The sequence below is a fragment of the Anas acuta genome, chromosome Z (genome assembly GCF_963932015.1).
Source record: "Anas acuta chromosome Z, bAnaAcu1.1, whole genome shotgun sequence".
Lineage (NCBI taxonomy): Eukaryota > Metazoa > Chordata > Aves > Anseriformes > Anatidae > Anas > Anas acuta.
Genome location: NC_089017.1, coordinates 13,278,644 through 13,300,354, shown reverse-complemented (window position 1 = coordinate 13,300,354; position 21,711 = coordinate 13,278,644). Strand labels below are relative to the sequence as shown.

Below are 21,711 nucleotides of genomic sequence, written 5' to 3'. Positions count from 1 at the left end.
CACCCAAATGTTAATGAAAACTTAGGAAACTTTTATTTTTCCCTGGGATGAAGTTTTATACCTCAAGTCACTGCTACACAAACTGTGCTGCCATTAAGATCAGTGGAGCAAATGTAATGCAAGCACTTGTTCCCCTTTAATGAACTGGTGATCTCAGAGACGTGCCATGAGCATTGTCGCCTACAGCCTTTCTGTTTCTTCCTTGACTTGGAAAGCAAGCATTGATATGGGGGCAAAATACAGATGTGACATGAATGACCTTTTTTTTAAATATTAGTGCTGTCCCCAGCCATTTCTATAATACCAAATTGTTGCTGCTTTGAACATAGGTAAGGTTCATTAACTTTTGTGAAGTGCTCAAATAGGGTTTTCTGGCATCTATGGGCTCATGCCTTTATTGGCATGTAGAGAAATATGCTATACACTTTGTGCTGGCCATCTCCCACCCAGTGTTTGAGAAATTTTTAAGTACTTTGGATATTCCACAGCTGCTTCGGTACAAGAGCAACACCTGGCTAACACAGAAACTAAAAGTTTTGCCACTTCAAGCAATCAAATTTGGAAAAGATTTTGATCTGGTTTAAATTGAACCCTTTGTTAAATTGTTACAGTTTTCAGTCCAACAGGCCTGGCAGTAACTAATTGATCTGTAAATTAGCTATCTGATACCACCAGTAACTGAATAATGTATCTGCAAAATACATAATGTGCAAATAAACCTCTGGATTACTAGGTTTTTCACACTGACACTGTTTGCTGTTTAATGATAAAGGATACTGTTGTGCTTTAAATAATGTCATTTACTGCTGAACGAGATGCTTTGAATTCCTATAGACGTAAAAATTGCAGTCTTTCTTCGTTTCTTCCTTTCTTTTCCTTCCTTCCTTCCTTCCTTCCTTCCTTCCTTCCTTCCTTCCTTCCTTCCTTCCTTCCTTCCTTCCTTCCTTCCTTCCTTCCTTCCTTCCTTCCTTCCTTCCTTCCTTCCTTCCTTTCTTTTCTTTCTCTCTCTTTCTCTCTCTCTCTCTTTCTCTTTCTCTCTCTCTTTCTCTCTCTCTCTCTTTCTCTCTCTCTTCCTCTCTTTCTCTCTCTCTCTCTTTCTCTCTCTCTTTCTCTCTTTCTCTCTCTTTCTGTCTTTCTCTCTTTTTCTTTCTTTTTTCCTTTTTCTTTCTTTTTTTTTTCTTCTTAGGAAAAAAATGTTTTTACTTTTTTTTTTTTTAAGTGGAAGAATGTTCTGAAGTGTTGCATCTTTGTTGGTCAGCATTTTCAGCTGTTATAGGGCAAGAAAAAAGTTACTTTCCTGACTTAATTTTTACAACCCTTAGAATGCCAAAACCACTAAAGGTATGTTGCATTTATTATTAAAATTAAACTTGCAAAAGTCCATCTTCTGGAAGGTACATGCTACTTTTTAAAAAGTATTTAACAGTAATACATGTAGCAAATACCCTAAATTAGGACATGCAGGTGATGTCGGATCATCTCCTTAACTATTTTGAAGAGTTCTCTGTGTTTCAATGCTAGATCTGTTTCAGAAGTAAGAGTAAGTGGTTAGAGTAGGAGTTAAGAGTCATGGCTGTTGCTGAGTACCTGCTCCTTAAACATGATAACTGTTCTGCCTTGCAGTTGTGGTTCCGGGGTGACCCAGAAATACTTATTTCCATAAATAAATAAATAAAGTTTTAGTTAAAGTAAAACCAATAGTATAGAAGCTACTGGCTGAGCATTCAAATGCAGGATTTTTAACACGTGGATACCAGTTTTTTACTGCGTTATATTCCTCCATAGTGGGAGGCAGGGAGGGAGGGAGGGAAGGAGGGAGGGAGGGAGGGTAAGAAAGGAAGAAAAGAAATCCTTCACTATATTATTCACATATGAGAAACATAACTAAAAGGGTAATGAGCCAAGAAAGCTAACTTTCCTCTTCCGGGCAATGAAAATAAAACAGTTGGCAGGTAAGACATCCTTCTTGAGAAATCAGGTTGGATTTATTGATTTACAAAGATCTATTCAGTTCTCACTGTTACTAAACTAGAGGTATTAGGCCATCACCAATTGGTCTTAGTCACAGTGCAAGTTATCAGATTTCTCTAACAAACAAACAAACCTTTACTTCTGACCACTCCATGGGTCAGTGACCTAATAATTAAGAAAATAGCTGAGCCTTCTGAATCTCAGAGATGTTTGTGAATATATTTTTCCTTATACAGTATTTGATCTTCTAAGAATGCAGGCATATTTTTCTCTTTTTAAATCACTATTTTAAAATGTTTTACTTGCTATATTCACTGCTAATTTTGCCCAGGTAAGGATTTTTTCATAGATCATTTCCATAAATAACAACAATGCTAATTTTTGGATTGCAACTGTATGAACACGTTTAGAAAGAATTTTATGCCATGACCTGTTCCATCAGAAATCTGTTTTGTTTCTTTTTGTCTACATCTGTTGCCCAGTACAAACCCTTATATTATGCCCACTTAAGTATTCCCCTTGTATACAAGGTTCCACAATGCAAACACTTTGAAGAACTATATTCCTGCATTCCTAGTGGAAAAAAAAAAAAAAAGAAAAAAGAAAAGAAAAAAAAAACCATATCTCAGGATGTTCAAATAACATGCAGTATGTTTTCATTTAATGGAAATGCAAAAGTGTGATAGAAGGAAAAAAAAAAGAAAAGAAGAAACATATTGACCTCTCTCCAGTAAGTTTTCTCAAGAACATTGCAAAATACATGTGAACTCCCTTGGCCTATTCAACCTTTCCAGATGCATCGTTCTCCTGGGTAGCTAGACAGATGCAGAGTTAAGTGGGAGTGCAGATAAGCATGTTGGATACCATCACTGTACTGAGACACGTAGGCCTCCATATGGTAAGGCAAATGCCATCATTTTTTTCTCCATTGTAGTATCCTTTTGAGAAAAGTTTTCTGTTTAGCCATACCTGTGTTTACAGAATAAAGGAAATATTTTTTCTATATGCATTTTATGAAATAACTTGTTCATTTAATCATTTATGGGACATAATAGCTAGAACACATAAAATATTACAATATTTATTTATCCTTTAGATTTTTTTCCTCCTCCATGGAAATTATTTATTCTCACTGAGCAGTGTCTAAACTACATGTCTGTATTCCGTGGTTAATTAACACTACAATATATCATATTCGGTTTCTTAAACTAGTTAAGTATAGGAAATTCAGAGAAAAAAAAAATATTACCAGAATATCTTCATTAAAGAGTTTTGTAGGGAAGACCAATGTGGAAACTCAAAATGGCACTTGGAGAATATGTTGTGTTGGAAAACAAAAAATATTACATTGACGTTTCAGAGGATAAAAATATGTGATTCTGTATTATCAGAATTGCTTTTGTGTCAGATATACTTACCTATAGTCAATTTTATTTTGAAACTTTGTCATCTATCCTCATTTCTTTATCTGCCTTTGTAATACATCTTTCCCAAACAGTGCTTGGTCAGGATTTCATTCTCAGTGCAATTCTCCGTCCTGCTGTAGTTATCCCCAGTGTCAGAGTTAGGACATAGATGTCCTGCTGTCATTCTGATGTGGTTGATGGCCCTCTTATGGGGACTTACAGCTCTTGTTTTTCAGAGCTATGGGGACTGTGGTGCTGATGGTCTCAAAAAACATTGGGATTACACCTTTTCCTCTCCATCTCTGAATTCTGTATGTCTGCAGCATTTACTGCAGCATGTAATGAGTCTCCAGTGACGTTCAATGGATGAAAAGACAGTAGAAATATTTGGAGCAAGGGATCATTTCCACAGCAGGGAGGCAGAGTGCGGGGTGAACTTGGCAAATCCATACAAACTGACTAGAGGGAATGATGGGTATCACCTTCCCTCACTTAGGGCAGGTGTGTTTGATAAACAGAGAATTGGTTTCTCATTCCAGCACTTGCAAAACAACCCTCTGATCCTTGGTCATCGTAACCTGGACTTGTTTCTTGAACCCAAATAGAAGGGGTGAAGTTCTCTCATTGCTGGGCCAGATCTTGCCTCTGTTCCCCAGAGTAGAAAGTTCTACTTTTGTTCTACTTTTTTTTTTTTTTTTTTTTGGCTCATGCAGGGCCCATCCAAAAACTTGGACAGGTTCAGGACACTGATCCCCATCTCATCTCATCTCTTCTGCTGAAAATGTAGAAACCCAGTAAACTAACTTCTTCCCTGCTTCCTGGATGTCCTGGCATCCAAAGGACCTTACCCCCTTATCATACAGCCCCAGCAGCTCTGAGAGCTGGGAATGCCTTGAGCAGTGACCTCTGGGTGGCTGCAGGCAGCATCTTCTGACTGTGGGGTGTCATCGGTGGCACAGTTCAGTGCAAGGGCTGACTGACATCACAGTTTAACGCACTCCTTTAACAGCATGGCACAATGCCAGCAGCTCTGATCAGACCACTGCTGACAACGTCTCAAAATCATTCTAGGAAATGTTAATTTTGTTGGCTGCTTATCTCAGTTTCTCTCTCCCCCTTTCAAGCAATCAGAAAATCTTTCTGGGAAAAAAAGGGCATTTTTTTTGAGAATTTGACATTGAACTCAGTATTGAGAGTGTTAATGAAGTGTTGTTGTCTTACAAGGCTGCCAGTTATGTCTGGAGCTTCCACAGAATCTCCATTGCCTGTCTGATAGGAGCCGGGACCCATCACGCTGCTGACATCCAGGTCATCATCACACGAACAATTGTTTACGGCATATTAACACATTGAAGTATGCATGTTTTTAGAGGGTGACTGGTACATGACCTGTAGCTAAAATATTTTGCCATCCAGACAGAACAATGGTTAAAAGAGATGAAACCATGTCAATATTTCCCTGGTTTTGTCTAGGTTTTATGCAGTGCCCTTGAATGTGCTGTCTGGGCAGTACAAGCTGCTAGCTGTCTAGGGAAGAGGTTTTGTCTGATAGTTAATCTATTCTGGTAGTTAATCTATTTCTAGCACTTCTTCTCACATCAATACTTAATCAATTATGCCACAGTTTTGTGTGGATGGAACATCCTGACTTATAATTCTCCTGCAGCTCTTTCTCCTTTGTTATCCAAATAGCTTTACAAACTCACCAAATTAAGCCTCACAAAATTCTCTCCTCAATTGAAGACTTCTTTTCCATTCCATTTTGCAGGGATAGAGTTCAAATACACAGAAATGTTGTTTGAAGTTCATCCAGACTATGAAGCAAAGCTGGTGTTTAAACATTGACTCTCACTGTAGTGCTTTCCCTTTGCAACTAAGGCCTTCCAAAGATGAGACCACCAAATAAAGGCTGTAATCATATAATACGAAGCTTCCCAAAGCACTTTCAGTTTGGTAACCCAGGCAGATTCATCTGGTAACAAGGGACTCGATTTCACTAATCTCAAGTAGCACATGGTTTTGTGGTACCTTGTAAACAGTTACAGCTCTCTTCTGCAGCAGTTTCAGAGGAGACCTGGTGGAGTCCCAGCATGGCCTGGTTTTTATTTTTTCAGAGACTCCTGTGGGATAAAAGCTAAATTTTGCATCATAGTACTATGGTTTTATGAAGAAAATGTGTGTACAATAGAGCAATTTCGCCTGATACAGGAATTGTACACTTATATCTTGGCTCACACTAAGAAGATGATTGAACAATTGCTTTCATGAAAGACTAATTTTAAAGAGTCTTTTGTCTAAGCATTTCATAGATCTTGGCATTGTCTTTTTGATGTATTCTATACAAGAAAGGATCTATTGGATGTAGTTCGTTTCTTTCAGCTGTAGCTAAACATGCACACGTATCTTCTGAACAATGTGAACCCAAACCCAGACAGTCACAAAGAAAGGATATCTGTTCACATTTTAGAGTCTGTTCTGTTACATATTTCAAACTCTTGCTATTGGATTAAATTATACTACCAGCTATTCTAGATTTATGGACAGTTCATGTTGTTATTTAAATGTATTATTCATCTTTACTATAATGCACATCAATTAGTTTCTAATTTTCAGACAATCTGAAGTTCAGATTTGCATATAAGCTGAGTTGTGTAATTGCATGCTGTAGTTTTCAAAGTTCAGATTGTTTCTATTTAAACCAAATGGGTCCATGTGGCTATTTCAGCCTCAAATACTCTGTACTGTGTTACATTTATTTAGTCTTAGTGAAAAATTAGTGACAGGGATTAAAAGTTTCTTTAACAATAAGTTATTTAAGACAAAATAACTTATTTTCAAATGGAAATATACTTGCAAATGAGCCACGCTGCCATTCTGTATCTCTTCTGACTGTGATATATCCATCTGTACAGTTATCCCTGACTCACTAGAGCTGAATAGCAATTGAGCAGTGGTAGGACAACACAGCAAATCACTAGTGCCACTTCTTGCGAACCATGCTTGGTTTATCATTAGATCTCTCTCTACCTATTGGTCTTCAATATATGAAAGATTTGAAAGGCCAGCAGAAAGATCCTTGATTTAGGAAAATATGAGGAGTGTATAAGCCTAGTTTCTTTCTGGTTTCCTTCTGGATTCACTTTCTCCATACTACTTCATACAAGATTAATTTCCATCTGTCATATTTTCCCTGTCCTAATCCTTTCCAATGTAATGTTTTGGGATGACTAACACCCAGGTGAACCTTCATGCTCCATCTGGCTTCTTTGATAGGGGCTTACAGGGAGATATGTATTTCTCCCATATTGCCTTTCCTCATTTCATCTTCAGACCTTGGTGTTTGTACCCATGCTGCAGTTCCCACTCAGTTTCTGCTGTGGCAATGGGGAGCAGTACCAGGAAACATTAGTTTTGAGTAGTGTATCCCTTTCTCAGAGTAACTCACTCTAAATAACCTACCACACTCTGACATTTTATAAACTTTTGTCCTTCTTCACAGTTTTCAAGCCAAAATAAACTGGTTGACTGATTAAGTGTAGCTTTATTGTAAATCTTCTAACAGTCATCTGTCTTCTACAGCCTGCACACACCAGGGCAACAGAGCTTCACCAAAAGCAGATATGTTTGCTGCAGATTCTAAACATATGACACAATTTTTGTGCTGTATCATTTCAATTTTGTGCTGCTATCCTTTTAATTAAGAGACCGCTGTTTCTTTTGTTCCTAGGGACAAAAGGAGAAAAAGCCAACACATAACAGACAGTCTCTGGTCTGCGGTACTGAAACAGATGAAGCATGTTTCACTATCTTGACTGTATCACTGCACTCAAGCTGGATAAACGAACTGAAGAGGCCTATGACCCTAAATAACGGTGTTAAAAATGCCTTCTTGAATTATATTGAATAAGAACCAACTCTATTTTTAAGAGGTTGTATCTATTCTCTGTCTCTGTGTTCAGTCCTGTCTTTCCCCCTACCCTCCCACCCCGCCCGCTGCCTTTCCTTCTTAATTCATTTAAAGAGGGTTTCTTTCAGTTCAATTTGCATTCAAATGACTGTCAGGGGAATTTATGGAAATAATATAAGTGCTTTTATCATTGTGTATTTAGTCACATGTGCTAATTTTCAAAAGACGAACTTGTCTAGCATCTTAGCCAAAAAGAAAAAAAGAGAGTCATGCACCATCCTTGTCATGGCTGCAGAGCCAATAATGTCCAGATCAGCACAGTTTAAAATTAAAAATAAAACTAAACGGCCCAACAAATGATTTCTTGTCTCAAATGATGCATCTTTGTCTGTTTTTATCTTTGTCTGATGTTTGGCCGATCCCATTTATGGCCTAGCAGATCTTTTCTGGTTCTTCTCATTAGTTGCAAGAGCTACCCATCACTAGGCCCACAATACAATGACTACTCTTCTTTGTCTTCAGTAATGAAACATAAATTTTCTGATTTTTAGAAATTTCACTATGAATTTTTTTTTCTTTAATTGGTGTCATGCAATGGTTTTCTCTTAATTAGCAGAAACTCCACAAAGACCATCATGAAATACTAGTGGTTACCTGTGTGTCATTGAGACACTGAACGCTGACTCTGTCCTCTTTTATTCTCAAAGTGGCAGTCAGTAGGCTTCCCAGTCCTCACTGCATTTGGTAACATCTTCAGCAGTTTCACAGCCAAGATGAACTTGACTTTGACCAACCTGGCAGCAATGGCTTGTCAACTTGAGTATTTTGCTTAGGCAACATGAGGGACTTTTTGGTCTGGCTCATTTCAAAGTAACTTTGCCTGTTCTTTTTGGCACTTGAGGACAAATATTTTCTTTTTCCTTTTCATGAAAGCTGCAGAAACTAGCACAAAATAAACTTGTATGAAGCATTTAAGTCCTTAGTAAAAATAATTGGTCGCAGGAGAGTGGTGGTTTCTCAGAAAACAGCCAGAGATTTCTTTTCTAAGATGCTTTACTAATCTGTCATCCTGGTACAAGGATGGCAAATTGCCCATAATACTTTTATATATATTCTAAAATAAAGTGAGAAATTAAGCAGTGTAAGCATGAAAATGAAAACATTTCAAGCCTTTCAACCTAGTGAGCTGAGTTAGATTATGTTTGTTACTCTGAACTGCTTATTTAATATTAAATAACTATTATATAATTTCAAAAGACAGCAATTAATTATAGGAGTGCTAGTTAATGATTTATTTGTGAAATTCCTAAAAGGGAGGAGGGGTCAAAGGGGGAGCCACAAATGCTATTGAATCCACATATCAAGAAAAATAATGCTATGTCCAAATATATTTAGTGAATGATAATGCAAACCACAGGAAAATATAAAGAAGAGGAGAAAATACATTCTCTGGCTCAAGCTGGGAATTTATTGAATGCTTAGAGCCAGAGAAACAATAATTTAGAGGGGAGTATTTCCCTGGATTCTGCACTACTAATAAATCATTGCTGATCATGCAATTTTTAGTGGTCCCAACAATGATTACTTCTTGTATACATTGGTCACACTTAGAAACTAGATATTTTTCTTCCTTCTACTCTCTGTATCACTAATGCTTTGTGTGCTTTCAGGTACTGAGGAAAAACATTTTCCATATACAAAGAAAGAGGTGTGTGTTTGTCTTTATGCACATATACATATGTTCACACCACCCCTCAGATCTAAGAAAAATATTATATATGTTTTTTTTCAGAATTATTATCATAAAACATTATCAAATGTCATAAAAGGTAGAAATCTTAAAATTTAAATGAAATTTTATCTATGAGCATATTTCCCCTGTAAATAGGACTAGAAGCAACAATAACAAAACCTGCCAATCTACCGCAGCTGGTAAGAAAATGGGGTGCTTTGTGTTCATAAATACCTTAAGATTCTTAGGAGAAAGGCAGTTAACAAACAAAAAGTATTATATCATTAGACTTTTGATATATGAAGCCTTTATTTTAAGGAATTGCGATTACGTGGGGTGTCAATGTTGGTAAAGAAAGTGCTGTAGGAAAATGGGGAGAGCAGCTTCCAGAGGAGGTAGGTTACAGCTGGTATATTTCACTGGTATATTACCAGCTGTAAGAGCACAAAGCCTGTGAAGTGATGGAGGAGGGAATGAGAGTATCTCACTTACTGGCAGGGAGTGAGGGTAAGTGTAATATAGGCAAGAAACAACTACAAAGCTATATACATCTTCCAAGCCTCCGGGAGAGCTATCAATAATGCAGTTATGGATGAAGTTCATGAAAGGTTTTGATTTTTGTTTGTTGAGACAGAGAACCTTTCTTCCAGAAAGGGCAAAATGTAAAACTACCCAGTATCTGATCAGGTCAAGAATGAAGGAAGTCACAAGAAATTGGGTAGTAGAAAGTTTTAGAAACATCCTTATGAACATCTGTGAAGGACACCAAGTACTTTCTGGAAGGCAGAGGTGTTCCTTCCTCCCTGGGGAGCTGGTGGAAGGACAGCCCAGAGACTGCAGATGAAAATCCTGGCACCAAGTGGTAAGACCGCCATTCAAAGAGAACCTGCCGAGAGGAACAGCAAACCTGCAGCCAAGCCCCAGCAGTGAAGGAGAAAATTTTCTGCAGATTACAGAAGACTGCCAGGTGTGCTGCTACTAGGGAAGCCACTGGATTGACTGGAACAAAGCCTGGAAGCAAGATTTGATCTTCCTTTGAAAATTCACCGAGATGAAAAGTCAAGTCACTTTTACTGCAAAACTGTATCTGACTTAGGTGTTGCCACTGTGTTGAAGAAGTATCATTGATTTAAGTTCCAGCAGAGCAGGTCATGAATTAAAGGAAAAAATATTTTTTCTTAAGTTTGTCTGGAAATTGGCTCACTAATTTGCGGAAAACATAGACACAGATGAGCGGTATTTTAAGAGCTTGTTCCAGTATTAGCTTCTTCCAGTATAATAGCTATTGATAAGGGGAAAAAAAGGATAGAGATAGTAAAAGTCTAGTAGTCTCCAAGCTGAATTGAATAGGTGCAAATCACTAAAGAGCTGAGGAATGATAAATGATCTTTTAAGTCAGAACTGCCTGAGTATAGAGGAATTTCAGTGCCTTTGAGTGAAATGTCCAGTTTCCAGGTTTCTGTGGTACAGCTAAACTGGACTGAAGATTACTCCAGCCCACAATCACCCTATTTGCACCTTTCCCAGACACATGGAAGAGTAATCAGGTCCTATGCTTGGGTCATATTTTGTTAAAATGGATAGCCTCATGCAGTTAGTTGAAATGAACTGACAAACGTTGTTCTGCTGAATATCAAAATGCTTTTTCTTATAGAAGAAACCCTTAGCTAGGCCAGCTAATAAAGCCAAGTGGAAGATGTATCATATTTGGGCATCTTGGTGTTAACTATCTCCCTTGACAACACCCATTTCAGAAATACTGAAGTATTTAGTGTCTCTGAACATCTGGACTTTCTACTTGTTTCATAAGTCTCTAACAAAAAATATCTACACATCATCCATCAATCCATGGCCACATTCTTTTCTCACCCTATCATGATTAGATTCCTAGGGATTTTTTTTTTGTTTTGTTTTGTTTTGTGTTTTCTTTTTTTTTTTTTTTTTTTTCCTAATGCTTTTCTCCCAGTTTTTCTTGGACATCTTTGTATTATTAATGGGCTCGATATGTGCTCACTTTGAGCCATTAGGAATTAAGTTAGTGTTCTTAGTAGTCATTATATAAACTGGAAAGGGGAGGGGGGAGACATTTGTCATAGAAAGGAATTATCATCATCTGGGGCCCTGACCTCTTTACTTATCAGCCACACCTGACCATTCTGGCAAAACTGAGACAAATCTCTCATTCACTGTTTGAGGAAAACCCCCCTTCTCTGGCAATGTGGAGAGCAGTGGTGTCGTGCCTTGTCCAAGGCAATTTTTTTGATAGGAACATCCAGGTCAGATGCTGTGTTGCTAGGGCTGTCCTGCAGTTCCTGAACTCTTTCAAAACTCCTAAATAGTACATTTACTCTCTGAGCAAATGGCTAGCTGCTTGCTGTAGACCAAAGTCCTCACAGTCCAAGGACTGGAAAAGGAGCTGCTAAGGACAGCTGGGCCTTTCTTTCCTCACCACATGAGTGGACTGGGGAACGTGGCAAGGAGAGATCAGTGGAAGAAACTCAGTTCTGCCAGACATTTGTGACTAGCAGTGTAACAACAAAGATAACACACATTCAGCCTGGTGTGGGCCTGGTCTCAAGGAACATTAGGTTGAATATTAGGAAGAACTTCTTTACTGAGAGGGTTGTTGGGCATTGGAATGGGCTGCCCAGGGAAGTGGTTGAGTCACCATCCCTGGAGGTCTTTAAAAGATGTTTAGATGTAGAGCTTAGGGATATGTTTTAGTGCAGGACTTGTTAGTGTTAGGTCAGAGGTTGGACTTGGTGATCTTGGAGGTCTCTTCCAACCTAGATGATTCTGTGATTCTGTGAACTCATCCTGTACAGCCAGCCATTGGTATGTACCTGAGCCACTGCTCTCACCCTGCTGCAGCGCCTGTGGAAGTCTGCCCCATCCACACGGGTGTCCCTGGGCAGCATCTCCGGCAGGAGCAGGAGGGCAGCCAGGCAATCAGGTGGCTTTGAGCAGATGCTAGGCCCCGGAGGCCAGCACACCTTCCTCCTAAGCGTGTCTTGATGGGCACGCCACCTCCCTCCACCCCCTGCCCACTGGTGCCAATGTCTCCTTTTTCCAAGGGAGTTTTCAGCCAGATTAGTTCTCTGACCCATCTCAGTAAGTAATTGCTTGAGTACCATCGGTGCAAGGTAGTTGTAAAATTAGTTAGCTGTAAAATTCCTGAATGGGGAGCAGGAGGGAAGGTGGGGGCAGAGCGATCCAGACTGAGACCACCCTGCTGTGGCAGGGTTTCTCATACCCTGAGCAACCCCTCGGAGCCAGCCAGTTTGCTGCCAGGTAACGTGAGGAGCGGGCTGATAGTGGAGTGTTGTGTGGGGATTGTTTCATCTGTCAGGCTGCCAGTGGATACAGAACAATTGCAATTTCCACCGCTCCTCCCTGCCACAAAGATTAAGGGAGTTAGTCATGTGGAGCTGGGCTGGGAGACTGTTAAGAGAGATGATAACAATGCGCAAACATTGGACTGGTGTAAATAGAAGGAGAAAAAGGATGGTTCAAGGATGTGTGTAGTTGAGAATAATAGGTTGAAGAAAGAGCTTCTTTTTTTTCATGTGTCTATTTTTATACAACCTCTGTCTGGAACTCAGCAAATAAAACTAAAGAGGAATACACAGTCTCCTCAAACGATATTGCGAAGTGAGACCTTGCTCCTGAAAATAAATCAGTGTGCCAGACTTCAGCTCATTGATTTTATTTGTCTGAATCTCAGGCTAATTAAGAAAAAACAGTCTGCAGAGCAGACCCTGCTTTCTGATCAGCCTGTGAAATAGTCCTGTAGGGGGAAATTGAGAGATATTTTGTATGGTTAAAAACCCTAGAAACCCTGTTGTGTATCAGATATTTTGTCTATGTTCAGTAATAATCTTCATAATAAAAATGATCTGAAAAATAAGGTTTGTCTGACAAATGGAGAGAACAATGTGAAATGGTATTTTCCCTTCTGATCTTTTTTTCTGCTAGGCAAGAAATTTCAGAAAAAAACAAAACAAAAAACAAACAAACAAAAAAAAAACACAAAACATTGGCAACAATACCTGGAGGAAAAAAAAAAAAAAAAAGAAAAAAAGAAAAAAGCTTCTTATTTTACTATTAATCAATTAATCAGAGACACCTTGTGAGAGCCCAGAGCACAGAACCACAGAACCTTGTACCCCTCCCTGACCACAGCCTAGAAGGTAAGAATGGACCCTCTCCATGTGACAGAAGTAAAAATGGGGGGAAGATTTGTCGACTTAGGAGGACAGAGGTGTCCTAGGTGTGGCAGATGAGCTCCAGTGCTCCATCCAGGAGCTCTTAACTCATGATGCTGTCTGTTAGCACTCACCACTGGAAAGCCAGGCTAGCTCTTTAATGAGACACTTGCCTGGTCCCTTGTTTTGTTGGGCACCAGAATGGTGATGTCACCAGACACGTGAAATCCAAATGTGTGCTGCTCCCCATATGTGGTTGCTCTTGGAGATCTGCAAAAGGGATGTAGGGTCTGAGACATTCTCTGAGGATGTTGGCTGGGACACAAGGTGTGGAAAAGACAGGGAAAGGGAACAGAGAAGAGGAGGAAAGGTAAAAGAATTATGTAGGGCATGAGAGCAGTGCTCGTGTGTTAGCAAATACAAAAGAAGGGCAGACAAAGAGAGAAACACATTATGCCAATGGCACACTTCAGGCATATGAGATACTCTCATCCATGCTTTCTACACCATGTAACTGCTCCTAAGTGCCTTTACCAAGCAAACACTGCAAAGCAGTCAGCTCAGCATGCACTGGGCTTGTATTGCACCAAGGCAGCTGCAGCTACCCTTCCAGACTAAACTGAAAACTTGGGAAAAGGGGAAAAATAAAAAGAAGTTGCATTCTGCAAGACCGGATGTTCCAAGTACTTAAGCCAGAAAATAGGTAAGTGTAATAGGGATTTAATATCTTGTCAACACTAATTAAAGTGATTCCTTTGCCAGCAAAGCCATTACAGACCACCTTTTCAGACACATAGAACTTGGCTATAACAACTTGTTCTGGGAATAACAAATTTTCTTTAGTTATAGAATAAAAAGTCACTGTGGGGCTGTTGAAACAATGGAAGCTGGGAAGGATAAAATGTGAGCATCAATGGGGGAAGATTTCAAGGTACAGGAAGAGGAATAGTCCCTTTTCACAACACTTTTAAGATATTGAATACTAATCGAGCGGAGATAAAAAGTTAGGCTCAAACTTAGGCAACTATCTTAAACCGATAAACGCTAGGGATTACAGTAAGATTTAGTTAAAAGATAGTATAAACATCTATGATTTTCACTGTCTTCAGAAACCTGATAACCACAGGCTTTGGCACATTACCAGAAGAACCAGTCTCATCAGTGGGGAGCCCAGAACTGCCTTGCTTCAAATTCTGAAAGATAAAACACCATGAACCTTGAAGAAAAATGAATGCAGCAGATTGTGGAAGCTGTGCAATGAGATATAGGAAAAGGGTCTTCCATCAGGTAGGTAACTCTAGGATTACTCAGTGAGTGAGAAATGAATAGTCAATACCTTTTATTGTGCCACAAAAATACAATAGCAAAGGGCTGAGCAAAAGGTTTTCTCCTGCTTCAGGTTTTCTTAAACCAAGGTCTATAAGTGAGAGCAGGGAGCTTATCCTTCCAGATTTTTGGAATAGCATGTACTAAGCATAAAACTCATTAACTTCCCTCTGTCTACATCCCCCCTTGGGTAGGGTTGGATCTCAGCTGCTTTCACACTACTGAAAAGAGTCCCATTAAAAATCATATGCTCTAGTTGCAACCTGACACTGAAGTCTATCTAACCTCTGACTTAAAGCTACTTCTTTCTTTGGGGAAGGTGCTCTTTAACAGTAGGAGCCTCTTTTTAAGCTGGATAAAACAGACGAGTGACTTGCCACAGAGTAACTGAGAACTGACCAATGTGCAGCAGTTGCAGCTGTTTGTCTCAATGAAGAACAGTCATACCTTGACCATCGATGTGGGACACTTCAGAACACTTCTGTCATATTAGTTATGCCACACTATATGAAATTCGTGCTAGCCTTATGGTGGCTGCAGAAGGTAATATATACCTCATGTGGCACAAAGCCTGTGGTTACAGCATTAGCACAGTAGCACACTTTAGACAAACTGGACCCAGAAGCATGAGTTTCCACTGCGTCACAGCTTTGCAGCCAGCATGTGGCATTTCTGGTCCAGTGTGAGTAGCAGCGCAGCTGGATCCAGCTGGGCCATGGCCAGATCTATCAGCAAAGCTCATGTAATGCTGAAGAAATACACCAGAATAATAAATATACTTATGCATTATATATATATATATGTATACAGGCAGAGAGAGAAAGAGGTTAATGAGTTAAGGATTTTAAAATTAGGCAAGATGTGAATCACTGGCAGATGGCCTCAGTAAAGTGGCCAGCCTAATTGTATTATACTGTATCATCAATAATCCATTAGGAGAGTGGCAATAGTTTAAATGCAGCAACAGTTTGCTAAGAGAGTTCCATGTATTTCATAGCAATGGAATTCACGATTATGTTCAGAGGAGAAAACAAACAAACAACCCTTTTAGTTTTGAAGGAAAAAATTAAAAATGCATGGTGTAATCCAGTGCACTGTCATGTGCTTCACTCCAATGAGAATCTGAAACAGTACCCCTGACTAGTGTGAACCGTTCCAAATAATCTTAGTCTTGGTCCCCAGACTCGGCCCCTGTGCTCAGCAAGTAGCATTACAAGTGGCTATGTAATTTGGCATTTCGTCAGGATGCCACCAAATTCAGCATTCCCTCGTGGAATTCCCTATTTTGCTGCAGGCAGTTGCTCAATCTTTTCTTTTCTGTCTCCTGACCTGCCTCTTGCCTTCTCTCCTTTCCCCATGGGGAGGAGGTAATAGGATTACAACGCACGTTCCCTCCACTCCTCCATGGAGCCAGGCAGCAGGGGGTTGGAAAGCAACCATCCAAGCCCAGCCTGTGGCCACGGAGCACAGAGCCAAGTGTATAGGATGGCACACTGGGCCTTGCGGGGTGCTGAGCAGCCGTGGGGAGCTGGGGAAGGACTCCTGAAACTGGCTGCAGATCCCTGCTTCCCTGGCACACACGAGAAAAGAGGTTTGAGTTAGGTTTCCAAGACAACGTCATGGGAACTGAGACCTGGGGTATAGGCTGGGGCCTTCAAAAGCACGATGGAAAAAATCCCACCCTTGGGAGTAATGGGGGTGAGGAGGGAGGGGATTTTGAAAAATAATCAAGTGTTGCCAAACCTTAAACCTAGCCAGTAGTCCTCCTCCCCCTCCTCCCAAATCTTGACACAGAATACGATATTTTAGGACACTTACATTGTTGTTTCTTTGTCCACATTTCTTTATCTTTAGAATATACATGCACACGTTTGTGTGTGTGGCAACCCATTAATCGTCTCACAGCTCTCCTGCATCTATGGAGCCAAGTAATTTTTTTGGCTTATGTTGCGAAAAACTTAAGGGCTGCCTGGTAATGCAGAGCCTCCTGTTCTGCCTGAGCCTCCTCCCTTCCAAGTTTTCACTCATTCCTCCAGCTGACACACACTTGTCCATCCTCCATCTTAGCAATTAAACAAACAATCCACAGCAACTGTTCTCCCCTCACCCCAGCTCCTCTGGTGCTGCCCACCTGGCTCCATGCGGTGCCGTGGCTCCAACATCCATCTTCAGCTGGGGCTGCATCATTCCTCCTGGTCTTGTAACATTAGCCTTCACTTTTACATCAGGGAACAGTACTCTGCTTTGGAAATCCCAAAAACAGCTATCACATTTTACACTATTCAGTGGATATAAACACTACTGAGTTTGTGTGAGGATGGAGTACAAGGAAGTTCAGGGTTCTGAAAAGTGTCTAGAGATTGGTAAAATGGAATTTATCCCCATTTTGCCAAAGGAAGGCTTTTTCTTCTGGAATTCTTGCAACAAAGCCATTCTGAGAAAGAAATTATGATTAACTTCTACATTGTCATAGCTTTGTGAAACACCATGCTATGAATAGGCTCTTTATGCTCATGACTGTACATTCATATTAGGAAAAAAAAAAAAAAAAGTAGTTCTTGCACCACAGTCATTTTCTCTCCATCTCATTTCACTATGACCTAATAAAATTCGAATTGAAGGAATAGGATGGAATCCTGAGGGTCTTCTCATTTCTGCTGCTTCAAACTCAGGTTAATGACAGGTGTTTGCAACTGTATAAGTTTCACCTTTAGATTTACCAACCACAGGGAGCTTTTAACAGATAGGTTTCAGAATAAATTTCTTAATAGAACTACTGGGCTGAAAAACAAAACAAAACAAAACAAAACATATATATATTATACATTCAGAATGTTGTGTCTCTTCTGGGCAGTGGGCTGAGGATGTACAGGGGCTGTGAGGTGTGTGAGGATGGTCCAACAAACAGCTCTGTTGTCTTTGCCTGTGTAGCTGTGAAGTCCAACTCAACCTTGAAAGTCTCTTGCTTTTCTGTAGTGATATAAAAGACTAAACAGTTCAAACATTGTTTTGTCTGACACTATAACTTACCGCCAGTCTTGTTCATCTAAGCATCCTTGGTTTGTGATTGCATTTTCATAAGGAATAGCAGCATTTACAGCTTACAGAAGGAAAACAAAACTCTCTGGGTTTTGTTTTATGCATGTGTTTGTGTGGATGTTTGTACACGCTATTAGTGGGGTATTGACTCCCAACAAGACTCTAGCATGGTCAAGGCACAGTAAGAACAAATATCACACCTACCAGGGGACTGCGAGTTGTGAGAGTGTATGAGAGTGTGCTGTGTCAGTGAGCTATGATATCAGGTGCTTTGAACTGGGCTGCAAATCAGTGCTTGCACTATGTTGCACAAAGCATCCCCAGATAAGAAATTCCCTTTAGTATCCTAATGCAACAGATAACAGTTGTTTTGTATAAATTGCCTAAGGTTTGGCTGCATCTCCTGCTCTTACTTTGATAAAACATTGGTATAATGTCAACGAACAATAATTACTCCAGGGAAAATGATATCCATTTAATTAACAGAAATTGCCTGTTACTCGTAACCCTTAAAAAGAATGGGATCTCAATGGGATCTCTCACATAGTTTAGGACATCTTACTTGTAAGATCTGGCTCTTGTGAACATGCTCACCTTCATTTGTGCCAAAGTCTTAGGAACTTAACGGACAAAGTTAAATGCGTGTGTAGAATTTGACCACTGCTCTTGAAAGCCTCAAGCAAGTTTAGCAAACAAAGCCAAATATAGAAAGATTAAGATTTATTCTGACAAGTACAATATATATTTGGTTGGACTGCATCAACAGAAAGAATTTTGTTTAAGTGGTTTCCACAAAATTTAGTAAATGTCTTTAAAGCCCTCTGTATCTTTTAACAGTGCTAATCTTTTGCTTTTGGGGTGGGAGAGTGATGTGAGAACCCTTTAATTTCTGGGATGTGTTTTTTCATAAAGCATAATATTATAAAAATGTCCTAATAACATCTTTTTTATTATTAGTAGTAGTGTTTCTTTGTTTGTTTATGATGCATTTCAACTGAGCATACATTGATAAAGGAATTCATTTCCCATAAATCATCTTACGAAGGCTTGCTTATTCTCTTTAACATTCTCTGCATTTTGCTATAGGAGTAATGCTGGGAAATACATGAAACAATTTTAAAGATCAAATGGGGATTTAACAATCTGAACTGTAAGAAATCTCATATGGTCTGTGTTGATGTGTATACTTTTAATTACACTTCATTTATTAAAACAGAGTTGTGTGCCCAAGGCAAAAAAAAAAAATAATTCAACAGTTGGAGTTTGTCAAGTTTATTAAATAAAGCAAATTTTAAAACATTCTGTAAATGACATTTTAAACCATTAACATAAATTGTACACTCTGAGATTAAGTTGTTAGACCTTCCCTGCAGCTTTCCTGAAACAAAAACCAATCAGAAAATAACAGCTACTCATTTAAGAGCTGTAAGGTGTCTGAGAATTTCCTTAATAAAAATAGTAATAAATAAATAAAATAACATAGCTCTGTGACACTTTAACAGAAGTGATTCATCGTTCAGGTTATGTCTTCTGTCTTCCTCCAAAAGGCATAGAAATTAGTTGGCTGGAAAAAAAAAAAAAAAAAAAAAAAAAAACACAAAACAAAACAGTGAAGTGGCTGCTATTCCCACAGCTTGTTACAAGTCTTTGTGTAAAATCACATTTTCTTCCTTTAAAGTGCCACTTAGATCTGAGGAAAAATGCTTTAAAAAATGCACAGAATGGAGTTTTTTTCCTTTTTTTTTCTTTTTTTTTTCAAACTGAATAGGTCTACATAATTGGTGAGGGCACAGTCATCTCATAGTATCTGTTTTTTAGGTGTTAGCATTTAAGTATTTGGGTGACAAAATAGTAGTGTTGGTGTTTCGTCTGGGACATTTTTTCTCGCTAGAAGTTTGCATGATACAGTTTAAGCTTTTCAAACATGATTTTTTTATTTGAAAAAGAAAATATTAGAATACTTTGCAGTAGATGCATCCTGTGTCAAGTTGGCTAAGTGTTATCTATTGTAGACAATTTTCTATCATGAGAGAGAAGCTAATCTGTATGGCATCAAAGCACACCTTATTATTTAGATGCTTCGAAGGTTCAAATGTTAATTTCCAGTGTTTTCAAATGTTAACTCCCAGACTGTTGGAGTTCTGCTTGGGTTTTTGATTGTAGACTGATTAGCTGTGTTATGCCACCAGTATAGTTAGAATTTATCTTTTTTTCTTTTTTTTTCTTTTTTTTTCTTTTTTTTTTTAATAAAAAAGGGGAAATTTGTATTTCTAGCATTCAATTTGGGACATGAAGCAAATTTCACAAACTGTTGTGGACTGCTATTTTTGTTTGCTACTATCTCTAGGTTGCCGTAGATGGTACGGCATGGATGAAAGATAAGGGAGAACTCGACTTGAAATTCTGGGATTAAAAAAAGAATCAGATGTCTTTTCCAAGACAGTCACCATATGATTGCACTGCAGATGGAGAAAAAAGTCTTAAGTTTTTGTCTCCCATGCCCCCCTTTATATACTACAAGGGAAAATGTATCATGTTCGCTGAGTGGGAGATGTATTGCATTTTTAAAGAGTACGTAAGTTTTTTTTTTCTTCTCAGCAGGGAAAGTATATAACACATAAATTGTTAACTCTCCAACGAATCTTCATCTTGCAAACAGAAATCAATCAATTCAGAGAAAAAAATCAACACAAGCGTCTCACAGACAGTGAGGTGATATTAAATGACAATATTATCTAGCGATGTTTCCATTGGAGTATAAACATGTCTCGGTTTCATGCTCTGGGAAGCAGCTGGAAGAGAGTAAGGGATACTTGCTCCTCCTCCCTTTTGGTGTTTAAAGAGTATCCTAACCACGACGGGTTTCGTTGGATGGGGCTACTAATTATTTTGTAGTCAGAAAGTGCTCTATAAAAGGCATAAGAGAGTAATTCAATGCAGTTTCCTTTTATCTGCCTTCCCAATTGATGTCTATACAGAGCAAGCGGGGCTCCCCAAACACGTCAGTCTGTTTCAGATACACAAGATTAAGTAGCAAGTGACATTCAAGAGCAATCGGCCCACCCAGGAGGAGTGAAACCAGCGGAAAAGCTGTCAGATTCCGCCGTTTCTCCATTAATCTTGAAGCTTTTCAATGCTGCCAGGTCGCATCTCCATCAAACAAGCTGGGAAGAGTGTCGGGCTATTTTCTTTTGGCTCACCCCCTCCCCTCCCCATCGCCCCCATTAACCCCTGCAGTGCCAGGGTCGGGTTTGGGAACAGCTCTTGTCTTACCCCCAGTAGGTGGGGCAGCATGTAGGGCTGGGTGGAACCCAGGGTAGACCTTGTCTTAGCTGCAGGCTGATATTTAGGTGGCTGGAGAAGAGACAGGAAGGAATTTCTTCCAAGATGGAACAGTTTTGAACACATGTAAAAGAAGGAGGGAAATAGCAGGTGTGTTTATCTTCTATAGACAGACCATATAATAAAGTTCTTCCAGGTCTTCCGGGTTTGGGGAATGAGCTGTGTTTTCCATAATGCTAGCTTAGAAGAGGGAGGCAGTTATGCTTTCCTTCACTCAGGGGTAAATTTTTGCCAGCTACAGTTGAGTTGGTTGCATCAGGCAAGACTGAGCTTTTGACCATGACACAAAGGTATAATTCGTTCTTGCCCTGGGTGGTTCCCGCAGTGTGCAGTACACGTTGTGTAGCTGTCACAGAGGAGGCGTTCAGGCTGGCGGCAACCTTCAGAAGTTGAATCATAGAAGCAGAGGGTGGCTGAGTGGCCGGAAAGTGGCACAGATTGTGAAGTGCACATGGCAGGGATAAGTGATAATACACGTTGGAACAGGAGCCAAGTGACTGTGTTCCTCTGATATGAGGGGATGGGTCCGTTTGAAAGGAAAGAGGCCTCTTTCCTTCAGTTCCTAGGGATGGCAGCCTGAGGATGATACTGAAGAGGGTGTGGTGTTGAGAGGCAGGAAACCATGGTGGAGGTAAGATCCAGCTCTGAGAAGCTACACACGTGAGCCTAACAGTTGGAGCTGTGAAGCCAATGATCCATGTACACTGTCTCTCAAATCAAGTGTCTTGGGAAGATTATATGGATAGATACCATCTATCCACAGGAGAGTGGTAGCTCCTGGGA

The 21,711-nt window shown here is 39.6% G+C and overlaps 1 protein-coding gene across 1 annotated transcript in view; it reads left to right on the top strand.

Annotated features, from left to right (window-relative positions):
• The window catches only part of ARL15 (ARF like GTPase 15), a 231,251-nt gene extending 223,897 nt beyond the window's left edge, over positions 1 to 7,354 (top strand). The window contains exon 7 of the mRNA XM_068666321.1: positions 7,105 to 7,354. Coding sequence (XP_068522422.1) covers positions 7,105 to 7,284 — 180 coding nt within the window. The 3' untranslated portion in view covers positions 7,285 to 7,354. The remainder of the gene's footprint in view (positions 1 to 7,104) is intronic.
• Positions 7,355 to 21,711: the final 14,357 nt, after the last annotated feature.